This window comes from Leucopleurus acutus (genome assembly GCF_964270905.1).
Source record: "Leucopleurus acutus genome assembly, chromosome: 8".
In the NCBI taxonomy this organism is placed as follows: domain Eukaryota; kingdom Metazoa; phylum Chordata; class Mammalia; order Artiodactyla; family Delphinidae; genus Leucopleurus; species Leucopleurus acutus.
Window position 1 is genome coordinate 18,765,565 of NC_139151.1, and position 16,786 is coordinate 18,782,350.

The 16,786-nt window shown below is 40.2% G+C and overlaps 1 protein-coding gene across 1 annotated transcript; it reads right to left on the reverse strand.

The window, feature by feature from the left end:
• Positions 1-421: 421 nt before the first annotated feature.
• LOC309965351 (nicotinamide N-methyltransferase) lies at positions 422-15,942 on the reverse strand. Its single transcript, XM_082844779.1, has 3 exons — positions 15,646-15,942; positions 14,449-14,656; positions 422-891 (listed from the first exon to the last, which is right to left on the reverse strand). Exons 1-3 carry the CDS (start codon positions 15,797-15,799, stop codon positions 459-461), a joined length of 795 nt encoding a protein of 264 aa, XP_082700905.1. The 5' UTR covers positions 15,800-15,942; the 3' UTR covers positions 422-458.
• Between the last annotated feature and the right edge of the window lie 844 nt (positions 15,943-16,786).

The window sequence follows — 16,786 nt, forward strand, 5'->3', positions numbered from 1 at the left end:
CTCTGACCCTGGGTGGTAGTAGCACCAGTAGACCCCAGAGGAGGACACGGTTCCCAGAGAAGGCAAGAAGTGAAGAACAGGGGAAGCCTGTTCCTGGGAGAGAAGAAGGCATCAGGGCCTCCAGGAAATGAGGAGTGAATAACTGCAGACACTTCTCTGTAGGCATGTGCGGGCTTAAGCCATCATATGATTACATATTTTGTAATCATAGGCAGTGAAGACTAGACATGCCCATTTGTCATGTTGGAGTCCTCATAACACCAGCACACATGGGGAGCACAGAGTAGGTGGTCAACCAATGGTTCCTAGGCAGACTGACCACTCCAACCCTGCCCTAGATGAACCATTGGGTCCCAGCCATTAGCCTCTACTCAGAGCAATGACCATGGCAGTTAGAACCAAGGATTGAAGTCAACTGGGGAAACCAGAGGAATTGCTTTATTGGCGATCCCAAGGTATCATACAGATGTGCTCAGCTTCCGCCCCACCAGGGAGAAAAGCCCTTCATTGCTGGCCATGTTGGAAGAATAACTTTGGGAAATCACTTCAAACTGTTCAATGGTGTAGCCGGCCTCCCTCACGGCAGCCTCCACTGCCTCCCGGCCCAGGCAGAGGCTGGAGAACCTCTGCTCGCCGATCATGTAGTAGCTGCTCTTCAGAGCGTCCACGAGCACCAGGAAGCCCCCCGGCTTCAGCAGGCTGCCGAGGTTCCTGAGGGCCGCGCGGTAGGCAGGGAGGTCCGGGCAGGCGGCCTCCAGGCACAGCGTGCTGAGCAGGCAGTCGGCCGGGGGCAGTGGGACAGCCCCCAGAGGCCAGCTCTGAGTCACGTCACACTTCAGCACCTGCTTGATCGCCCGCCTCAACTTCTCCTCCTTCTCTGGCCCCTTGACTCTGAAACACACAAACCGACAAAGATCACTGGCTACCCCACTCATGGGAACCCCAGATCTCTTAGGTCAGGAATGAAAATGGCAGTGTTGTCCCAAAGGGCATAACCTTAGGGCCATCCCTGTTGTAAAAACAGATAAAGAAGAAATGAGGAACCATTTTGGTATCTGAAGGTGACCATATTACCTTGTGCTGGGTTAAATCTTTTTACAAAGTAAATAATAATATGGAAATGATAATAAAAATACCTAGTTGCCTGCTTCTACAGTGGACTGCCCCCATGAAGTTCTTCTTCTACTGCTTAGAATAGTGCCTAGATCATTTATTATTGTTGTTATTATTATTATTACCCTTGTTCCCTCTACCAAACTGTAAGGTAGTGACTGTTTGGCCACATATATCAAGCAATAATGGTTTAAATGCAGAAATGGTATCTTTGTAGTAGCTGCTGACCAATAGGAGGTCATCCATGGACATTCGTAGAAACTGTTGATCATGTCACACAGCTGTGGCCAGGGCCTTTCTAGAAAGATGAAAACTCCTTGTTTCCATTCTAAGGCTCCAAAAGATAGTGCAGATGGGGAGTATGTTTCCTGATGGAGATAGTTTTCTTGGTAGCCTTGCTAGGAATCCTATCCTTTTCTGCCAAATCAATGGGGTTTCTTGAGAGAAAATTCGTTAATGACAGGAGAAAAGGCAAGGGCAGGAGATGGAATCCAGCACCTCAGATCCTTTTGGAATTTATTAGTGGAGGAATAAAGGAACAAACTAACCAATGAACAAAATTAAATAAACACATAGAGTAAGCAAGAGAAACTGGAGAAAGGGAACAGACAAAGGAAAAGAAGTAGCAGAAAATCAGAGAGGTAAGACAAAGAGGGGAATCGCTGAGTGTATAAAGTGCCCAGAAGGCCACTGAGTCCAAATAGTATGAGTGATGATTGAGTATCCAACACTTTGAGGAAGTTAATCAACAAAGCACCAGGGTTGCAAATCCAGGCTTATGTGCAAGAAACACACAGTCGCTGGCTCCAGAGAAGACAGCCACTCAGGCAACGATGCTTGATAGAGAGAACGGAGGATGGCCCAACATCAGAGCAAATGAGAGAGATTTATACTGGGACCATTTCTGGTCATGAGGAAAAGTTGATGGTTTAAAGAAAACTTGGAGATTTACCTCCAAGTAGAATGATCTGAGATAACAGCAATTAGCTGTGGGCATCCTATTTAAATACTTAGTTAAAATCTAAAGCCTAGTGTGTATAATCAGTTATTTACAAACATCCTTTAATTGTGTTATAATTTTCCATTTAAGAAGCTTAATAAGCATAAGAAAAGATGCTCAATATTGCTGACATCAGAGAAATGAAAATCAAACCATGAGATACCACTTTGCACCAACTAGGATGATTATAATAAAAAAGACAGATAATAACTAAGTGTTGGCAAGGACATGGAGAAACTGGAACCTACATACACTGTTGGTGAGACGGTAAAATGGTCCAGCTACTTTGGAAAACAGTCTGGAGTTCGGGAAAAAAAAAAAAAAAGGTTTAACATGACCCAGGAATTCTGTTGTTTTTTTTTTAACATCTTTATTGGAGTATAATTGCTTTACAATGGTGTGTTACTTTCTGCTTTATAACAAAGTGAATCAGCTCTACATACACATATATCCCCAAATCTCCTCCCTCTTGCGTCTCCCTCCCACCCTCCCTATCCCATCCCTCTAGGTGGTCACAAAACACCGAGCTGATCTCCCTGTGCTATGCGGCTGCTTCCCACTAGCTATCTATTTTACATTTGGCAGTGTATATATGTCAATGTCACTCTCTCACTTCATCCCAGCTTACCCTTCCCCCTCCCCGTGTCCTCAAGTCCATTCTCTATGTCTGTGTCTTTATTCCTGTCTTACTCCTAGGTTCTTCATAACCATTTTTTTACTTAGATTCCATATATATGTGTTAGCATACGGTATTTGTTTTTCTCTTTCTGACTTATTTCACTCTGTATGGCAGACTCTATGACCCAGGAATTCTAATCATAGGATTATACCCAAGAGAAATGAAAACATGTGTCCACACACAATCTTGTCCATGAGTATTTATAGCAGCATTATTCATAATAGCCAAAAGATGGAAACAACCCAAATGTCCAACAAATTATGAATAGATAAATAAAATGTGGTCTATCCATACAATGGAATATTATTCAGTAATAAAGAGGAACGAACAACTGACACAGGCTACAGCATGGAAGAACCTTGAAAACATGATGCTCAGTGACAGAAGCCAGACAAAAAAGACCACATATTGTACGATTCCATTTATATGAAATATCTAGAAAAGGCAAATCTGTAGAGACTGAAAGCAGACCAGTAGTTGCTAGGGGCTGAGAGGATTGGGGGAAGGAGAATGATTGCTTATGGGTATAGGGTTTCTTTGGGGAGTTATGAGATGTTCTAAAATCGTGCTGAGGATCACACAATTCTGTGAACATACTAAGAACTACTGAATGGCACCCTTTACATGGGTGAATCGTATGTTATGTGAATTTTATCTCAATAAAGCTGTTCTATTAAAAGAGAGAGAGAGGACTTGCCTGCTGGTGCAGTGGTTAAGAATCCGCCTGCCAATGCAGGGGACACGGGTTTGATCCCTGGTCTGAGAAGATCCCACATGCCGCGAAGAAACTAAGCCCGTGCACCACAACTACTGAGCCTGTGCTCTAGAGTTCACGTGCCACAACTACTGAGCCTGTGCGCCACAACTACTGAGCCTGTGCTCTAGAGTCCGTGAGCCACAACTACTGAGCCTGCGCGCCTAGAGCCGGTGTTCCGCAACAAGTGAAGCCACTGCAATGAGAAGCCCGCGCACTGCAACAAAGAGTAACCCCTGCTCGCCACAATTAGAGAAAACCTGCTCGCAGCAACGAAGACCCAGTGCAGCCAATAAATAAATAAATAATTTTTTTAAAAAAATGCCAACCAATATTAAAAAAAAAAAAGAGGGCTTCCCTGGTGGCGCAGTGGTTGAGAGTCCGCCTGCCGATGCAGGGGACACGGGTTCGTGCCCCAGTCCGGGAAGATCCCGCATGCCGCAGAGCGACTGGGCCCACGAGCCATGGCTGCTGGGCCTGCGTGTCCGGAGCCTGTGCTTCGCAACAGCAGAGGCCACAGCAGTGAGAGGCCCGCGTACCGCAAAAAAGAAAAAGAGAGAGAGAGAGAGAGAGAAAAGCTTTGCAAGATATTACTTTCAGGGAATTCCTACTGACCAATAAACTGGGAGATACAGGAAATGATAATTTCCTTTGACTGGGTCTACCTGTTCCCCTTCTTCGGGTAGAAATGGTAGTAGGGTGACAAATTTGTCCTAGTGGTCTGCACTTTTCTGGTTTTTGCACTGAAAATCCCATGTCCTGGGAACCGGTCTCAGTCCTGGACAAACCAGGAGGGTTAGTCGTTCTAAAAATAGGGAAATCACTTACAAAGCTTCCACCCCACCTGACAGAGCATGCATAAATTGACAGATCATTTTAAGAATAAAAAATAATAATTCAACATTATGAAAGTCTGTGTGAAACATGGCTTTGAAGAGGTAAATTAATCTAGAATAGAAAAAATTCAAATAACCTATCCTCACCTATGGATAACTTAAGTGTATACAAAAAGCTAAACAAGTGACAATGTAGTGTTCTTTTGAACGTGTCCAGAGATGATGCTGTCTCTTGGGAACATTATGGTAATCTCTATTTAAGTGATTACGTCAGAGGCTGGTTGGACCTCTGGGCCCTACTGTGTATGAAGCTATTTTAAAAACACAAGTTGCCACAGAACTAGTACTTGCCAGTTAGATGATGATGGAAATTGTTCCCAAACTGTGAGACATACTGTGAAATCTGGAAAGCTGGCAGAGAAGGTGCCAATTTGAGAGTGAAATTTGTTAGAAACACCTACTGTCGTGGATACCTGCTTGTCTTCGGACACACTACAAACACTGGTGAACTCAGTTGCTGAGGCAGCCATGTAAAGATTACACCTCAGGGCTCCTCAGGGCCTGTGATACACCTGCAACGAAATGGACTCACCTGGAGACACAGGCAATTACCACTCAGCTTCATGTTTAGCTCAAGGGGTAGGGAATAAATACACACCAGAAAAATGTTACGCAGTTTTACAGAAAGCTAACCACCGTGTGGCCATTTCTCTAGCTCTAAAGATCTAGCCTTTCAAATGAATCAATATGCCAAAAAAAAGGAGCCGCATCCTCTGTAAATATGCTGTCTATAAAAGCCTGAAGGAACTGGGGAGGGAGAGGGGAAGGAAAGGATAGCATGGGACTCCTGGGAAGAACACTTCGTAAGATTGTCTGTCTGGACCCTAGGTAGTTATCCTGAGATTTAAAGCAGGATCTTCCCGCCCTGACGCTGCAAGGCGGGTGGTGAATCAGAATCCCCTGGACATGTTTTTTCCATTCCACTTACCTCCCCAAGCCCCATCCCCAGAGGTTCCAGCAGGCCCTCCTGAGGGAAAACCATCAAGACGTGTAAAGGAAATGAAAAGCTGAATAAGCTTGGATGTCAATATGAGAATTGTAAGAGCAAAAGGACTCATCACTGGTGAACCTTCGATACAGGCCACAGCTGAGTGACGCTAGGAGGCAACGTCTGGAAAGCAAAATGCATGCAGTCCCTTCTTTTATAAATATTTTTTGACCTTCTATTGTGCGCCAGGAAGAGCACTGGGCAGTGGAGACCTAAGATGGGTCAATGAGAAACAAATCCTATCCTCATGGAGATTACAGTCTGGTGTGGGAGGAAGACATAATCCAATGATCACCCACAAAACTGAAACATTAAAGCTGTGATGAATGCCAGGCAGGAGGGGCACATGGCACTAAGAGAAGAATACTAGGAGCTTGACCCAGTGTAGAAGCATCAGGGATAGCTCCTCCAGAAAGGAGTCAGGTGAGCAGAGAAACAGGATAAATAAGTAGGAGTGAACTGGACCAAAGAGAGTAGGGAGGGAGGAGGATACTCCAGTAAGAGGAAATAGCAAGAGCAAAGGCCCTTTGGTGGGAAGAAACATGGAGAGGAGAATGCCAGTGTGGCTGAACCTCAGAAAACAAAACAGGGCATGGCAGAACGGGAGGCAAAAAGGTAAGCTCCCCCCCGTTGACATGGAAGCTGCTAGTCTGGGGACCACAAGACAGGTGCCAGACTAGACAGGGCTTCGTGGACCATGTTAAGAATTTTGCTTTTTATCCTAAAAGCCATGGGGAGATATTAAGGGGGTGCTAAGGAAAGGAGTGATATGATCAGGTTTATACTTTGAGGCAATCAATTTGGGACAAGAATGGAGGTGGGAGGCCAGTTAGGAAGGAGAGGTTGGTAGCTTGGACCAAGAAAACAGCTTGCATGGAAAATACTGGAAGAAATATACTGGTTTAAGAGGAACTCAGGAAGTGAAGTGGACAGAACTTGCTGCTGGTCATGAAACATGACTGACAGGGAGATGACAGGACTGACTTCCAGGTTTCTGGCTTCTCCAATTAATTATATGATGATGCCATTCAAGGAGATAAGAATACCAGAAATAAAGCAGATTTGGGGAAGATCATAGCTCTATTTTGGGCACATTAAGTTTGAGATGCTTTGACACACAGGAATAGAAATGTTTACCATTTGAAGAAATGGACAGTTGAAGGTTTTTCGTCCTGTTAATTTCCTCCAAGAGATAATGCAGTGAGAGCCTGTGCTCAAGAGAAAGGCATCCTTGTAAAAGGCAAAAGCTTTTCCCAGTCATCCCTGAGACAATCATCATGACCACCAAGATGGCGAGTTTGAGAAAGAATATCAATCTTTTACAAGACTTGGAAATACAAGGATGCTTTGGGATAGAGGCATTTCACTAGTTCACAGAACAAATTTGGCACAGGTATGTCTATTGGGGGCCCTAGACAACATCTTTTTCAATAGATATGAAAATTTTTGTATGTAAAGTATTTATTTCAGAGAACTGCCACCTCTACAGGTGCTCAAGCTTTCTCCTGTCAGGTACACGGAGGTAAGTGGAGGAGCTGCTGTCTGTAGAGGCAACCAGGAGGGGCTCCAACTTCCCCAGACCCCTGCTGGCTGCCCCAAGGGCTGAGGGCTGAGGAGAACCTGCAGAGCACACCTCTACCACATCCCCACCAGCGTGTCCTGACATACCTGTTGGGGAGCTCCCTTCCAAACACCAGTGCTTCTCAAACTGTAAAATGCATACAGTCCCCTGCAGATCTTGTTAAAATGCAGATTCTGATTCTGTAGGTAGGCCTTAGAGTCTGCATTCCTAATAAGTTCCCAGATGATATGGAAGCTGCTCGTCTGTGGACCACAAGGCAACGTGTTCCAGGTTCCAGGTGCCAGAGGTAAATTAATGCTGTTTCTAGGACTTCTTAAGGTGATGCTCATTTTCCTTGCTTCGTTCTTGAGTAGTTAGTTATATCTTAGTATTTGACTTGCTGACTTGATGAATATGTATAGTGTGAGACAAGAATTTGGTACCAGTGTCTTACAACTTTTCGGATAATTGTAAAAATGAGTGGTATCTAAATGTCTGAGTCACACTCCAGAGGAACAGGAGGAAGAGTAGACAGCTCAAATTGTCTCTGGAAGCAGTCAGCATAAGAAATAGCTTCAGATAAAGAAGAAATAATCTCAGGGGAAATAGGTTATGGGTTGATAGAGGAACTTGAAGATGCAAGAAAGACATTAGTTGAATGGGATCACTATCATTCTCAAAACAGTTGAAGCCACAGGATCTAGCAGAAGGATAAGGGTGAGAATGCAGAATTTTACCGCCAAAAATACAGTTCCTTAGTCTGACAGAGTGATTGGGAAGGGACAGTGTCTCAGGAACAATTGTTACGAGCCGACGATTCTCGCTTGAGATAAGTAATGCTTTCAGTATCCTGCTAGATGTTAAGGTTCATTTCTGAATAAGATGGAAAGGCTTGTGATAGCTAGGGAAATTGAGAGCAAAGTTCTAAAAGCCTCTTGACGCGTGATTTGGTCCTTGGAAAGATGTGCTGTCTGACAACGACTAAGAGCTTTTTGATAAACTTTCCCTGATATTCTATAAGTCCTGGGAAATTCCTTATTTAATAATTTTGAATATTGTCTAAATCCTCATCACTACAGTTTTCTTCTAGTTAATGTCAATTTCATTCTGTGAAATCACATAGTCCATTTAAAATGTTTGAAATTACTGTTACCTTGAAGAACATATCTGATGTTTGAAGGCTCTAGCCAGCATAAAATTCTAAGTAAGGGGTTTACAGGTTAAAATGGCATGTGAAAATAGCCCCTCTTGATTTCTTACTTAATGCGGTGGAAAAACGTGGAGCAATGTTTAAGCAATATTAAACAATTTTACAATGTTGCTCATGAGTAAGGGCACCAAAAATACCTTCGCAATATTCATGGGTGTAGGAAATATGTCACTTTTGTGTTCTTCTTGAAAAAGGTCCAAAGACTTACTTGGTTGACTATGACATGAATCGGAATTAAAAACTCAACAACTAAAAAAATCCTATAAAATGAGCATAAAATACATCCACATAATTGCAAATATGATTACAAACTGGGAGCATATGATGTTCAAAGAAAATATAAAAATACTTTAAATTACAATATTTGGATTTAAAATCTCAAAGTTTAACCATAAACTTTCAGAAGGAAGATGCCAGAAGGACTTTGGGTGTCAAAAATTGTTAAATTCCTCATATTACGAGGAAGAAAAGAATTATTGATTCTTACCTGATATTGATAAGCTGAGAGAATTTGTCTCCAGCAGAAATACGTTATACAAAAACACTAAAAGAAGTTCTGCAGGTGAAGGGAAATGATGTCAGATAGAAGCCTAGATCTGTAGAAAGGAGTGAAGAATACTAGACAGGACAGATTTGTGGATAAACACAGAAGACTTTATATATATTTATTGAAAATACTACTGACTAATGTGAATATACTTAAAACTACAAAACTGTACACTTAAAGAATTAAGGTGATAAATTTTATGACGTGTGTTTTCTTAACCAAAATTAAAAATAAAACAATAAAGCAAATAAAAGCACTACTGATTGCTTAAAGCAAAAATTATAACAGTGTATTATAGTGTTATAGTTTATACAGAATAAATATATGACAACAAGTGTATAAGGGGCAGGAGAGTGGGTTATAGGAATTACACTGTTGTAATATCTTACATTGTTCATGAGATGTTGCAAATATATTATGTAATTTCTAGAAAAATCATGCGCATGCATGCACATACACACACACAAAACACAAAAGAGGTCAACAGAGGAGATAAAAGTCAATAGAGGAGATAAGGCATAATAAAAATGTGTATAATTATACTATATAAATGGAAAAACAAAAAATATTTCATTCACCAACAAGAAGCAGGACAAAGGTACAAATGAACACCAAACAGATGGGATAAATAGAAAATATATACCAAGATGGTAGATTTAGACTCAGCCATACAATATCACTAATTACATTAAATGTAAATTGAGTAAACAATCCAGTTAAAATGTAGAAATTGTCAGGTTGGATTGAAAAGCAAGACCTACTACATGTTATTTGAAAACAAGTCATTTTAAATATAAAAACACGGACAGGTTGAAAACAAAAGGGTAGAAAAAGCTATACCATGTATATTATTTATCTATTGTTACATAATAAATTACGCCCAAACTTAACAATTTAAAATGACAAACATTCATCTTACAGTTTCTGCAGGTCAGATACTTGGGTACAGATTAGCTGAGTGTCTCTGGTGCAAGGTCCCTCATGAGACTACAGTGTTGGCCACTCTCAGAGTTGTCCAGTGTCATCTGAAGGCCCACCTGGGGGTAAATTTGCTTCCAAACTCACTCCTTAGGACAAGTGAGTGAGTGTAAGGGAGAGCACCCAATAGGGAAGCTGTAGTCTCTTTGTATCCTAATCTCAGAATTGATGTCCCATCACTCTACAGCACCATATTTGTTAGAATCCAGTCATTAAATCCAGTGGATATTCATGGGGAGAGAATTAAGCAAGAGCATGAATACATGAAGTGAAGATTAGTGGAGACCATCTTAGAGGCCCCTACCACCTTATGCCATCAACAAGAATAAGAAGGCTGGTGTGGCCATATTAATATCAAAGTTGACTTCAAAACAAAGTGTATTACTGGAGGTAAAGGGAGATATAATGATAAAATAGTCAATTCATCAAGAAGACATAACAACCCTAAAAGTGTATGCTGCTGATAGCAAAGCTTCAAAATGCATGAAGCAAATGTTGACAGAATTATGAGGAGCAAGAGATGAATCCACAATCATAATTTGAGATTTTTAACATCTCTCTCTCCCAGTAATTGATAGAATAAGTAAACAAAAAATCATGTAGAGAATTTGAACAATATTATCAATCTACCTGACTGAATTAATATTTATAGAAATGACACCAACAACTGGACAATATACATTCTTTTCAATGTAGGGCACATAGAAGGTTCACCAAATAGATCATATGCTGGGTCACAAAATAAAACTCTGACTACAATGAAATTTAATTGCAAACCAGTAACAATATCTAGGAAAAAAATCCCAACAATTTTGGAAATTAAGCAACACAATTACAAATAATTTATGGTCAAAGAAGAAATCACAAAGAAAATTAGAATATATGCTGAATTGGATAATAACAAAAATATGACACATCAAAAATCATGGGATGCAGCTAAAAGAGTGCTGAAGAAAAGTGTGAGAATAAATGACCTAAGCTTCTATCTCAAGAAGCTAGAAAAAGAAGAGAATATTAAAACTAAAGTAAGTGAAAGACAGAAAATAAGAAAAATAGGAGTAGAAATCAATGGAATACACAATGGACAACTGAGAAAATCAACAAAGCCAAGAGCTGGTTCTTTGAAAAGATTAATGAAATGTATCATCTCTAACAAGATCAATCGAGATTAAAAAAAAAGACAAATTGCCAATTTTAGAATGAAAGAGGGACAATCACCAAAGATCCTACAGACATTAAAAGAGTAATAAAGGGATATTGTAAAAAAAACTTTATGACAATAAAGTTGACAACTGAGATGTAAAGGACAAATTCCTTGAAAAATAGTACTTATCAAAACAGACAAAAGAAGAAATAGACAATCCAAATAGTCATTAAAGGAATACTCTTCTTAATAAAAAACTTCCTCACACAGGAAGAAACCTTCATGTTCAGATAGCTTCATTGGTGAATTCTATCAATGATTTAAGGAAGAAATAATACAAACTCCTTCAAAAATTAGGGGAGGAAGAAACACTTCCAAATTATTATATGAGTTAGCATCATGCGGATATCAAAATCTGCCAAGCATATAACAAGAAAATAGATTTATAGCTCAATATCCCTCATAAATATAGATGCAAAAATCCTTAAAAAAACATTGGCAAATCACATCCAGTAATACATAAAAAGATTACTACTTCATGATCAAGGGTTTTATGCCAGTTTGGTTTAAATACCAAAAATCATCCAACATAATTCATGTTCTCAGAATATGGAGAAACATCACATGACCATCTCAGTAAATGCAAAAAAAATTTTTGACAAATTTTAACATTTGATTAAAAGCCCCCAAGAAACTAGAAATACAAGGGAACTTAGTCGGATAAAGAATTTCTATGAAAAACCTATAAATAATGTCATTCTTAATGATGAATCATTGAACATTTTTTCCTTAGATATGGAAAAAAACACAAATGTCTGTTCTTATCATTTTTGTTCAACATTGTTTTGGTGGTCCTAGTCAATGTAATAGGGCATAAAAAATAAAGGCATAAAGTTGAAATAGAAGAAGTAAAAGTATTTTTATTTGTATATCATATAAGAATGTACATAGAAAATACTATGGAATCTACCAAAAATGATTAAAATTAATTAGCACAATATTTTGTAATAAACTATAATGGAAAAGAATAGAAAAAAAGAATATAGATATATACATATATATGTTAAATGAATCACTTTGCTGTAACCTGAAACCAACACAAGTATTGTAAATCAACTATATTTCAATATAAAAAATAAAATAAAATATGAAACTAATGAAGTCAGCAAGATCTAATATACAAAAAATCAATTGTGCATCTATATACTAGCAGATGAAACTAATAAAATGAAATTTAAAAGATACAATCAACAGTAGCATTAAAAAACATGAAACACAGGGACATTTTAACAAAATATATGCAAAATATGAGAACTGAGAGAAACTGAAGTCCTAACTAAGTGTAGAGATAAACCATGTTCATGGACTGGAGATGCAATATATGAATTCTCCTAAATTGATTTGTAAATTCAAATAAATTATAATAAAAATCTCAGTAAACTTTTTTTTTTTTTTTTGCAGTACGCGGGCCTCTCACTGTTGTGGCCTTTCCCGTTGCGGAGCACAGCCTCCAGACGCGCAGACTCAGCGGCCATGGCTCACGGGCCCAGTCGCTCTGCGGCATATGGGATCTTCCCAGACCGGGGCACAAACCTGTGTCCCCTGCATCGGCAGGCGGACTCTCAACCACTGCGCCACCAGGGAAGCCCTCAGTAAACTTTTTTTGAAGAAATTTTCAAGTTTATTCTAAAAGTAATGGCACTAAATTTGCCAAAATATCTTGCAAAGAACAAAGTTGGAAGACTCAAACTCTCTGATTTCAATACTTACTATCCCTGGTAAAGGGAATAAAAGACCAAAAAAACCCAGTGGAAGTTTAGTGACTCAGCATGATACCAAAAAGTTTAATTGGGAACACAAGGTAAAACTTCTAGTTTATTCATACTTCTGTACTATAAGGAATTGTACCACCAATGAGTCATCTTGATAACTTAGATTTGACAATCCACATTTACTACCAATAAGACAATGTAGCAACAGTATGTAAGAAAATGAATATACAGTTTAGAATACTCCTAATAAGCCGAAGCCAGCAGACCTTTAAAAGAAAATGGGAGGGTTAAAGAAATAGAAGCAGACTTTAGAGAAATTTTCAGAAGAGAACTTGACTCAGGAATAAACAAAAGTTGGTAAATAGATGGGAATCAAATATAAGTGCAAGTATAGAAAAATGAATTGACCATCAATCACTCCAGAAGAACATGGAGGTAGGCATACTCCTGAGTGACATGTTGAGAACACATGATTTTATATTCATACTTGGGATTCAGGAATGGTACCTCAATCCCCCTGTTGTTCGAGTTCAGGAACATGGGAGTCATCCTTGATACTTCCCTTTCCTCATTCCCACTAACCAGTCACTACCAACTCTTATTCATTCTCTCTCAAAAATTCATCTTAAAACCTTCTGTCTCTCTCCGTCACCTAGTCCAAGCCACCATCATCTCTCCCTTCTGCATCTCTTGTTCTCTAAACCTCCAATCGATTCTCTACACAATAGCCAGAGAGATCTTTGTAAATGTGAGTTGGGTCACATCACTCTCCTAGTTATACCTCTGATGTCTTCTTGTTACACGTGAAGTCCACAAGCATTAACTTGGCCTTGAAGGCCCTAAATGATTTGGCATGTGCCTGCCTTCCCTGATGTGAGCTCTAGGAGACAAGGGACCTCCTCTGCTAAACACTAGAACACAAAAGTGGTCTTTTTGTGCCATTTACAAAGGAGTCTCTGGGGTCTTGTCAATATTCATAGCAGCAAAGCCATGATGCTCCAGGCACTGATGGTCGGCTGGGCTGTAGAATGGGACAAGGGAATAACAAAGTGAAGTGCTCGACTCTTCACCTCTGGCTGGTAGTCTATTGCCAATTTCTTGCATGGGGAGAAATTAGTAATTTAAACAAACTTTTGCTTAAATTTATTTATAGATAGGGTACTATAAGATTTTGATCATTAGTTGTCAATATATAAAGCCCTAATTTTATGGATGGTGAGTAACAAATTCTTTTCAAATAATTCCTTTATGCTGCTAATCTCAGTTTAAAAACCTAGTCAGATTTCTGTTATATCTGGTGGTGTCAGCATTAGCCACTTTCACAGCAGAGATCTATGCATTTGGATGGCTAGCAACAGAGTGTCACTAGGGCGGTAAGCCCTGACCTGAAACCTTCTAGCGAGGAGCTGGTTTGGCCTCTTACTTGAAGTTTTCCTAAAACAAGGTCCTACAGTATCTGGCCTGCACACTGCATCCATACACAGGCCTGGAAAGGTTTTGTGACCACTCATCTTGGCTCAGTAACCAACTCTTCAGTTTTTTCAGCTATGTCTTCTGCAGTTCTGGTGCACATACACACACACACACACATATGCACGTGCCTGCGCGTGCGCACAACACGCATGTGCTTCACTCTCGTTCTCTCTCTCTAGCTCTCTCTTTCTCCATTTGGATTTCTCTTTGGTCCCTCTCTCTCTGTTTCCTTTGCTTTTCAACTTGGACTCTAAGGATAATTTTTGGTTCTGAAAAATGAACTGGCGCACAGGTACCCTAAGAAAGCCAGGAAGAAGACCCAAGTTTCTCTACCTGTTCCCTTCAAGCTCACACACATAGGTCACCACTGGGGACCAGTCAAAGGCCCCTGGCTCCTTCTTCAGCCACTTCTCCAGCTCCCGCAGGTTCTGATCAGTATAGTCAGTGGCGATGATCTCCTTGAAGGATTCACAGGCAGAGAGGAGCTGATAGATGGTGGGGCCAGAGCCAATGTCGATCAGGAGGTCTCCCTTCACACCATCTGGTTTAGAGGAGGGAATGAGGAAGGGGGTCAGGCATAATATGGTGGCAGATAGAGCTGATTTGCACTCTGTTTGCCAGGACTATGCTGGGGAGCCCCAAGGAGAGCCCCAAAGACAGACCATCTCTCTAGTCACCCCTCTTCCCTCAATGTCTCTTTTTAAAACATTTTTTACTTTCCATTCCCCATTCAAGGGTAGAGCATGTTGCTGGTATATTTTTAGCTCTAGGAGGAGGAAAAAAAAGATCTGCATCTGGTGTACAGACCCCTGATCCAGAAAGACTGCCACACAGATAATGTAAAAACTATTAAGGAATGCTTTGAGAGAAAGTTAAAATTTTTTAAAAATTGAGTTTTTACAATGTCTTTCTCCAAAAAACATCCAGTTCTTCAAAAAGAATCCTCCCTTCATGGGAGGTCTTTATCTCATGCACCTTCACAACATTCCTTTGAGTTAGGAATAGAATAATTACTAGAATCTCCATTTCTTTTTTTTTTAAATTTTTTTTTTTGATGTGGACCATTTCTAAAGTTTTTATTGAATTAGTTACAATATTGCTTTTGTTTTGTGTTTTGGTTTTTTGGCCATGAGACATGTGCGATCTTAGCTCCCCAATCAGGGATCAGACCCACACCCCCTGCATTGGAAGGCAAAGTCTTAAACCACTGGACCATTAGGGAAGTCCCTGGAATCTCCATTTCTTAAGTGAAATGTCTGGCTAGTGACCTAGCAAATCAATGTAGAATCAAGGACAGAACTCCAGTTGTTAGATTATCCTCTTGCAGGGCCAAAGGAGATAATGGATATAAAAGCACTTTGTAAACTGTAAAGTACTCACCCCAATGTCAGTTTTTATCCGAGTTAAATGAATGGGTGATGCCCAAAGGGCTGTCAAATAACAATGATTAGACACAAGAGTTATGCCCTGAGACTCTCTCTATATGACTCACATTTGGAGGGGAGACACACAGAAAACAGACAAACTTACCTAGGCAAAATATCTTGAAAAGATTTTTCAGAAGATGCCTAAGAATCTGTTTTTCTGCAGAGTGTCTGGACCCAAAGCTATAATATTTTTCTAGATAAGCCTGAGGGTTAAAATGGCTCAGATAAGTGTCCTTGGAGGTGAAGCCAGATTCCATTGTGTCTCGCTCCTGTGCCAACAGTCCACTGCCCTCCTTCTCGTCCCTCCAGAAGCCAGGGAGGCACCCTGCAGAAATGGTCTTCTTGAGTTTCTGGCTATCAATATTTCTTCCATCAGTTCAGCCCATTCCTTAAAGGTAGATGTTTAGTTAAACACTAACTGAGAGAAATATACCAGAAATGTTTTGGCAGTTCTAGGAAGTGATGAAATTCCTGGGGAAGGGAGCCTAAAAGAAGGGGGAAGGGGAAGGGGGAGGGCTATGAGCTGTATGCAATGCTCAGCCAAGGGGTGAAGTTCAGCTGCAACGGACTAGAGACAAGAAGACTCACCTGGGCTCACCAGGGAAGCTATTTAACTCATAGAAGAACCTCTAGGTTCAGACAGATGGGTCACCTTCCCATGGCACCATCATTCTTCTTGCGGTGATTCTCCCAGGAAAGAGAGTCACAAATAATGGTTTAAATTTAAACAACTTAAGAAAGAAAAGAAAAGAAAAAGGAAAAAGGGAAAGATGAGGAGAGGAAATGTGCTCAGGGCTAAGGTATGTTGGCTAAAGAAGGAATCTCAGATGAAGTCTGGAAAGAGAGTAAAATAGCAATTTTTAAAAATTAGATCAATTAACTCTCTCCTTGTACTCTACACACACCTTCATCCCCTCTCTGTAGTCTGCAGCTTCACCATCCTCCCCAGTGCCATTTCTCAGCAACTGGAAAGCACCTCCTCCCCAGCCCCCCACTCTTTCTTGTCAATCCATATCCTGACAGTTCTTTCAAAGTGAACTTTAAGCCCCGTACTTCCTTAAAGAATTCCTTAAATTCCCAATTCTGAACTCATACTGCCCTTAGAATTAGTTCAACTAGCCAAGCACTTAATTTGTGGTGTCATGTATTTGTTTCTGGTTTTGTCTGTGTCAATTTTACTTCCCAAACTAAATTTTACATGTATGATGCACTAAAAAACCACCTCCTTTAGATCAAGGACCATG